The sequence below is a fragment of the Cryptomeria japonica genome, chromosome 8 (assembly GCF_030272615.1).
Source record: "Cryptomeria japonica chromosome 8, Sugi_1.0, whole genome shotgun sequence".
Taxonomy (NCBI): domain Eukaryota; kingdom Viridiplantae; phylum Streptophyta; class Pinopsida; order Cupressales; family Cupressaceae; genus Cryptomeria; species Cryptomeria japonica.
This window is the reverse complement of record NC_081412.1, coordinates 507,630,220-507,638,392: the sequence shown is the minus strand read 5'-3', so window position 1 is coordinate 507,638,392 and position 8,173 is coordinate 507,630,220. Positions and strand designations below refer to the sequence as shown.

Genomic DNA, 8,173 nt, shown 5'->3' with positions numbered 1-8,173 from the left:
AGTGGGAAACTTTGGAGAAGGTAGTGAAGGGACATTGAAAAATGATACTAAGGATTTGGTAGATGGACTTGAGGCTCTAGATGACAATCAGGACTCCATGAAAAGAAAAATGGATAATATGTTTGCTCGAAATATGGAGATGACTAAGAAGAAATTTGTTTGTCTCTAATTTATACAAGATAAAATTGAGAGGAGGCAAGAAAAAAGGTCATGCCATTTGGGGATGAAAATACTTTGGAGAGGGGAATTTGATGGTCATGCTTTCTTGGTATACCTAAGGGTGAAAATACTTTGGAGGTTAAGCTCCCTGTGGAGAAGACAATTTTATGGTACCGAATACTTGGTCATATTGGTGAGAAGGATCTTAGAGCCCTAAAGAACAAGATCTTTTTTTAAGGCCTAGATGATTGTAATATCAAGTATAAATTTGAAAAAAAAAATTATGGTTATGGTAAACAATATTGTGTTTCTTTTAATTCCAATTCTCATAAGTCTTTTGGTATTCTAGATTATATTCATTTAGATGTGTTTCATCTTGTTATTGATCCTTTAATATCTAGATCTATGTATTTTATTTCTTTCATAGATGACTATAGTAGAAGGACATTTGTTTATTTCCTTAGAATTAAATTTGTTTTTTTTAGTCAATTTAAGGAATTCAAATCCTTGGTTGAAAATAAATTGGTAGAAAAATAAGTGTTTGAGGATTGACAATGGTAATGAGTTTTATTCAACAGATTTTAATAGGTTTTGTAAGGAACATGGGATTCAGAGACACGAGATAACTCCACACACCCCAAAATACAAATTATTTGAGAGGATGAACTGAGCGGTGATGAAGATGGCTAGGAGTATGTTGAGTGGTACTAGGCTTGAATAGAAATTTTTGGCTACAGCTGTAGCCATTGCATGTTATTTAATTAATATATCTCCCAATTGACACTATTCAAACAGAAACCCATGGAGGTGTGGTCGGGTAAGAAGCCCTAGTTGCGACATCTTAGATTCTTTGTGATCGGCATATGCACATGTGTCAAGTGACAAAAGATCAAAATTAGAGGAAAAGTTGATTAAGTGTATCTTAATTGGCTATGGTGTTGGTGTGAAAGGTTACAAGCTTTTAGATGCCATTATAGAGAAAGTTTTATATAGTAGAAATATGATATTCCATGAGTTGAAACCTTCCAGTATTAATTTACAACTAGAGAAGGAAGAAAAATAGAAAAAGGAGGTAGTTCAAGTACAACCTACTATGATGAAATATGAACTACACACCCCTATTAGAATTGATGATGAGTAGAGCTCAAGCTCTGAAAAGTTTGAAGAAGAGTATGAATCTCAACCTTAACAATTGAGAATATTTACTCATAATAGGTGACAACCTGAAAGATAGAGTTATTCACTTGAAAGGCTTGGATATTCTTTGTTGGATTCTAGTTACATATTTTCTTTGATTGCTAACACTGATGAGGCCAAGACTATTATAGATGATATGGGTATTCATTATGTAGATTCTTATATGGAAGCCATGAATGAAGAGATGGTTGCATTAGCAAATAATGATACATAGAATTTAGTACCTTTTCCTAAAGGATAAAAAACCCATTGGATGTAAATGGGTGTTCGAGAAAACTAGGTCCAAATAGAAATGTTGAGGTAGCATAGAGAATGGTTGATTGTGAAGGGGTATTGTCTAGTGGAGAGCATTGATTATGGTGAAATATTCCCTCTTGTAGCTAAGATGGCACCCATCTGATTCCTATTATCACTTGTAGCATCTTATGACTTTAAAATCAAACAAATGGGTATAAAGACAATGTTCTTTCATGATGATTTGGAGGAGGAAATTTACATATCATAGCCAGAGCATTTTGCTAAAAAAGTTAAAGAGAACCTTTTTTTAAGTTCAATAAATATTCGTATGGTTTGAAATATTCGATTAGAATGTTGTATCAAAATTTTGACACTTATGTGTTGTATTTAGGATTTCTAAGATATACATCTGACTATTGTGTGCATTTTAAATCTAAAAATGATCACATTCTTATCATAGTCATGTATGTGAATGATATGATTTTTATTGGGAACGGTAAAAGAATGATTTTCGATTTGAAGTCTAAATTATCAAATAGTTTGAGACAAAAGATCTAGGTGTAGTGAGATATATTATTGGTATTGAGATTATCAAAGGTAGAGATAGCAAAAAGCTTTAAATGAGCTAGAGTAAGTACGTTAACTTTGTGTTGGAGAGATTCAACATGATGGCTTGTAGGTAGTTAGTTGTTATAGTGTTATAGGGGAAAAATATTTATATGGTATATTATCAAAAATCTCCTACTAAGATGGATGCCATCTTTAAAATACCTTATGCAAGTGTTGTTGGAATCTTGATGTATGCTATGGTCTCTACTAGACTAGAAATTTCCCAAGTTGTGGGAGTCCTTAGTCAGTTTATAACTAATCATAGTAGGGTGCATTAGGATGCAATTAATAAAGTATTCAAGTATTTGAGGGGTAATTATGAGTATTATTTGCATTCATCCTACTATACCTCAACATTTAGTTTGCATTCATGGATATGTGGACTTAGATTGGGTAGGTGAAGTTGATAGCAAAAGATCCAATAGTGGATATATTTTCATGATGTTTGGTGTTGCTATCATTTGGATAAGTAAGCGACGGGCTATAGTTAGTTTGTGAACTATAGAAGTAGAGTACATGGAAGCTACTCATTCTTGTAAGGAAGCTCTTTGGTGTAAGAGATTGTGTTCTGATATTGGTTTTGATTTGGGACAAATTACTATCTATTGTGACAACTAGAGTACTATTTGTTTGGCAAAGAATTATTATTTCCATGCCAAATAATGCACATTGATTAGATTTCAATTTTTTTCATGATATGATGGAATATGGATAGGTAAAAATGGAAAAAGTTGATGCTTTGGTAAATTTTACAGATGCATTGATGAAACCACTGAATGGTGAAAATTTTAGATGGTGTGTCGATTTTATGGGACATGGGCCTTGAGAAAATTAGAGAGATAGAATATTGATAGGTCTTTGAGAAGTGGGAGAATGTTGATATTAATGTGTCTCAATACCAAATATGTTTATTATTTAGTTATTTATTGCGCCCACTTTGAAAGTCCTACAAAGAGGGGACTAGTGTCATAGGTTGATATATTGGAACTATACTAGTTTATTTTATTTACTATTATGATAATTAGTTCATTGTAAGAGTCATGGAGAGTTATTATTTAGAAATTTGTATTTATGGTTGAATTCACTTTTGAAAAGTTGTGTGAGGTGGGTGTTGCATATGTTAAGGTGACCATTATGGATGAGTTATGCAGTAGTGCTTTGGAAATTTGCTATGTGCAATGTGTCATTTAATTGAGAACTTGTTTCTTTTGATACCACTTACCATTTGAGGTATGACTTGGTTTTAGAAACCATGGTTTTTTTCCACTTCTATCAAACTCTATAAATATGTGGCTTCTTACTATATTTTATATGATAGGTTGGATGTCTTCTAAGAAGCTATATTGTCCCATATTTTCTTTATTGTTCTTTGTTGTTATAATTACTCCTATAGAGCATTGGCTCTATGCATTATATTGTAACTATTGGTTATTGCTAATAATACAATTGAGCTCTATCTTTTCGAGTGGGGTTTTTTTCTTGAAAGGGTTTTAATTTGTATGTTTTAATCTAATTTGTAGGAGTTAAAGGGTTTTTAAGAAAATTTTGCACTCTCCGATTAGATTTAGCATTTGGAAGCATTTTCCACACTTAACTTCATTTCACATAATTGTGGAATCAATCTATAGTTTTGGACATACTTGTAAGACAAATAAATGAATCAAGAATTAGATGGAAGAGCTAGCAACGAAAGGAAAGTGGTAAAGAAGTATTATTGTTTCTCAAGTTATACCTATTGTTTATAACTCCAACACTGATACCCTCTTAAATTTTTTTCTTCATTATTGTTTGGTGAGCTACAACATCCCTTGTCAGCTAATTAATTATTTACTAAAAAGACATGGTACAACACAATAATTGACAAAGTTTAAGTTTTGTTTCTTTACCATAAACTCATGAGAGAGTTAAATGGTACAAAGATATAATTATGTTGAATAGAATATTTGTTTATTATGAAGATCAATAATTGTAGCTGGATTTGTAAATATTTGTTTTTTGTAAATATTATTGATTTTTATAATTATTGTAATAAAAATTGTTTCCTTATTTTCTTCCTAATTACAAATCATGTAATTTGATCTAGCACATTAAAGAAATAAACTCAAACAACTATTACCAAAGGCTATGCACAAGTTTTATTAATAATTATATTTATTAACCATGTTAAAAAAATTTACTTATTGTCTAGATATAAAAAGTGTTGTAGACATCTCACCAAAAGAAACAAAGAGTGCGGAAACAATTGGTGCCCAATCAAGAGACACAAAATAAAATACCACATAGAAGAGAACCCAATATTGGATCCCCATTAGTAAATGATAGATCAACAACTAGATAAAACATAGGAGTACCACAAATAGTGACCGAGAAACTATCAGTGCAAATGAGATGGTAAGAAAAAATTAAGAGAGAAAGATATTTTTCTTAATAAAACACCAAGTTCTAAAATTAGAGATATTTAATAAATTTTCACTATTATTTTTTTAGATTGTAAAAATTGGGTAGCCCTCTATGAATTCTAATGTGGTGGGTAAAATATTTAACATGACCAATTACATTGGTTTGACATGCCCTCCAATATTGCATGGGCTACGGGCAAACTGGACCTCGTGCCTACCACAAGAATCTCTCACTGATCAAGCGAAGCCCCCAACCCATATTTTCAATATTATTAAAATATTTAGATCCAAAGACATTTAAATAGATAACATGTGTTGAGAGATGTATCTTTTGCATGAGACGTGACTCTACATAGAAAATATGTCAGAGTGTTATTAAATATGGTTTATATGTTTTAAACATAGTTATTATTTGTCACCATAAATGATTATCAAAAAACTAATATAAATGAGTCTATGATTATAATTGAGTTTATTTTAAATTCCTATTTAAGAATTACTTCATAAGTGCCTCCAATAAATTCTACATATCTTTTCTTGGTGAGAAATATAGTATTGGAATCCATTACTAAGTTAAAAGCCTAATCCAAGATGGTTAAAATGATATTAAATGTATTATTCAATAATTTTGACCATCATCTCTAATTGGTAATATATTTGTACTCAAAGGATTGAAGATGGCCCATATTTTATGCTTGGCATCCATCCATCTAATATTAGTATTTCTAGAAATGAAAGTGAAACATTTAAAAATGTATAATGCAATTACCATAGAACATGGGCTCCTAATATCCCTATTTAAACATATGTGAATTTTTTTATCATGTATTCAAATGTCTTCCATGAGTAATGGACATCACTAGTGATTTCATTTTATAGCATGTCCATCACATAATTTGCAATGAAATCAACTACCATATTAACTTCAATATATACATGTGTGATAATGAAATCTACTAATGTATCTAATAGACCATATCTACGTAAATATATTAATTAATTTCCAATTTGTTTAAAGTCTTCTTTTGAGAGTATTAAATATTATCATGATTCCTTATTCAATTTGCACTTCTGATACCATATGAGGCACAAGTTTGTAAACCAAGCATCAATGCCTATAGTTCAATTTTGTAGTTTGTTCCTTCAAAAAGAATCCCAAAGTAGCTCTTTATAGTCTTCATAAATATTTAAATAAACATCATACCCTTAATGGCCTAATGTTTTCCATAGATGTTCAAATGAAATTAATCTTAAACCAATAACTTGGTAGCAACATCTATTTGAGTTGATTCGCAAGATCGGTAGGAGAATTAACTCTATTGTCACCATTAAGAGAGGAGCTCAAGATGAACTTCAATAAAATTTCAATAAAGATGATAAAAAAAATAAAATTTAAAATCATTTTTAATAAACTATAAGATTAATTGATAAAATTATAAAAAAATTGATAGAATTTGTTTTATAAATAAAATTGAAAACTTTAAATAATATTCTAAATGCTTTTTTCACACAAATATAAAAAAATTGCTACACTACAAATTTTATCCTCGTTATGAAATAATTTAATTTATTTTTTAAAAGAATAAATAAAAAACAAACGTAATCAATTTAAAGATTATTTTTTTCTAAAATGAATTTAATCAAAACAGTCATTCCTCTTTTGAATTAAGATGTGTCACCAAATATCATTGTCCAATTTTTTACAATTAAAAATCTCAAAGTAGGATTTAAGAAAATGTTTAATATTAAGAGTAAATATTTAATTTGAATAAACTAGCCCAAACTCAGGAATCAGGTTGCCTTACACCTTTACTTATATATCAAACCATAACTTAATAGTTCACATGATTTATTCACATATGCAATTTTAGTTTCTTTGTTACATAAAAACTCAAAAATTCTATTATTTAAATAGACTTGCTATTTAATTTTGTTGGGATTAACAGCATTAAATAGTGAATCAGATGACACTCAAAGCAATCAATGTGCATCAGAATGTAACAAGTCTTTATATACCCGCGAATTGTTCAAGAGCCGTAGTTTTTTCTTTATAAGTCAGGCTTTCTTGCTTGAAATGCGAGAATACGAAAGGCTTGTAACGCCTTGGATTGTCGTCGTCCACAAGCTCCACGGGCGCCCATATTTCCATCTCCTCTGGGAAGACAGTGAAGAAGGCAATTGACATACGATCTCTCCAACCTTTGTAAACAACACGATGCTCTGCGCTGCGGCATCTGCCGTTACTCCACGCCTGCAATAATATTCATCTTTCATCTCTAACTCTTATCAGACCGTAATAATAAAAGAATTAATTATAATTGCAGGCGGAGAGAAAATATCATGCCTTAAGGGAGTCCCCCACATTGACCACAAAAGAGTAAGGGAGAGGTTTGACGTTGAACCACTCGCCCTCCTGAGATCGAATCTGAAGCCCTCCCACATCATCTTGTTTAAGGATTCCAAGGCACCCGCCATCTGTATGGGAACTGAGCACGTCCTCTCCAATGGATAATTTCTCTGATGAATAGCCGTTTATACGCAATATTGATGGGCATTTTTCAAAGTGGGAGCGGTAGAAAGCGTTAGCATCCAACCCCAGGCTGGCAAGAATTATTTTTGTGATTTTTGTTTCAAGATTTGATATAGACAAAGAGTATGTTGCCATCGTTTCGCTGCAAGACAATAATATTAGACAGAGTAAAATAAATTAGCTCAAAAGGAAAAGGGAAGATGAATAACATACCAAAAAATTGGGTTCCCTTCTGGGCATATCTTTCTACACATTTGTTCAACGGAACTTGGATTAGTCGAGTCTGGAAGGCGAAAGGCCTCAAAATTTCCAGTTCGGTAATATGTGTCGAATGGATTAGCAGTTAAGGCTCTGTCTTTGACCACCGTGGGCAAGGCTAATAAATCATTGCAAACATTCTCTGCCCTTTCCAGAAGATCTTCTGGAATTCCATGGTTGACAAGTTGGAAAAATCCCCATTCTTTGCAGGCCTTTCTGAGTTTGGCGAGGAGGGGATGATATCGAAGCTGGGTCAGATCTTTACAATCCAAGTCTTCTGGAAATTCGGAGATGTCGATTACGGGGAGATCAACTTCAGATGCGGCTTCTTCAATGGGTAAAGGCATTATGTATTTAGCTGCAATAACACAGGAGCAATTGTGAAGTGTCTTATGACTTCAGATGCAAAGTTTTCTCCTTTAAATACCGTTTTGTAGACGTGGAATATTTAAGCCTGGCTTGGACGTATTGTTAAACATGATGGCCACCTCCAAAATCGGAATCCTCTGGTCGCGGAAAAGAAACGAAATTTCCAGACAGACGGGACAGGGATATCTCAAAGTAATTGGTTTAAAAATACAAACATAAATAGTAGCTACATAAAATTTATATTTAATTGTTTTTAATAACTTTTATTATTTATTTCAATATTATTTTATTAAATTTAGAGTTAAGAAAGAGGGTACGAATCCCAATGCCCATGTAAATATGTGCAATATCATGACCTACACTCACATGACCAAAATAAAGAAATATTGGATGTCCAAATCGTGTCTTACCAAGC

General features: G+C 31.8%; 1 protein-coding gene across 1 annotated transcript; it reads right to left on the bottom strand.

Annotated features, from left to right (window-relative positions):
• Window positions 1-6,609: 6,609 nt before the first annotated feature.
• On the bottom strand, window positions 6,610-7,736 carry LOC131057233 (2-oxoglutarate-dependent dioxygenase DAO-like). Its single transcript, XM_057991419.1, has 3 exons — window positions 7,345-7,736; window positions 6,946-7,273; window positions 6,610-6,852 (listed from the first exon to the last, which is right to left on the bottom strand). The coding sequence occupies exons 1-3, from the start codon at window positions 7,734-7,736 to the stop codon at window positions 6,610-6,612; spliced, it is 963 nt and encodes a 320-aa protein (XP_057847402.1).
• Window positions 7,737-8,173: the final 437 nt, after the last annotated feature.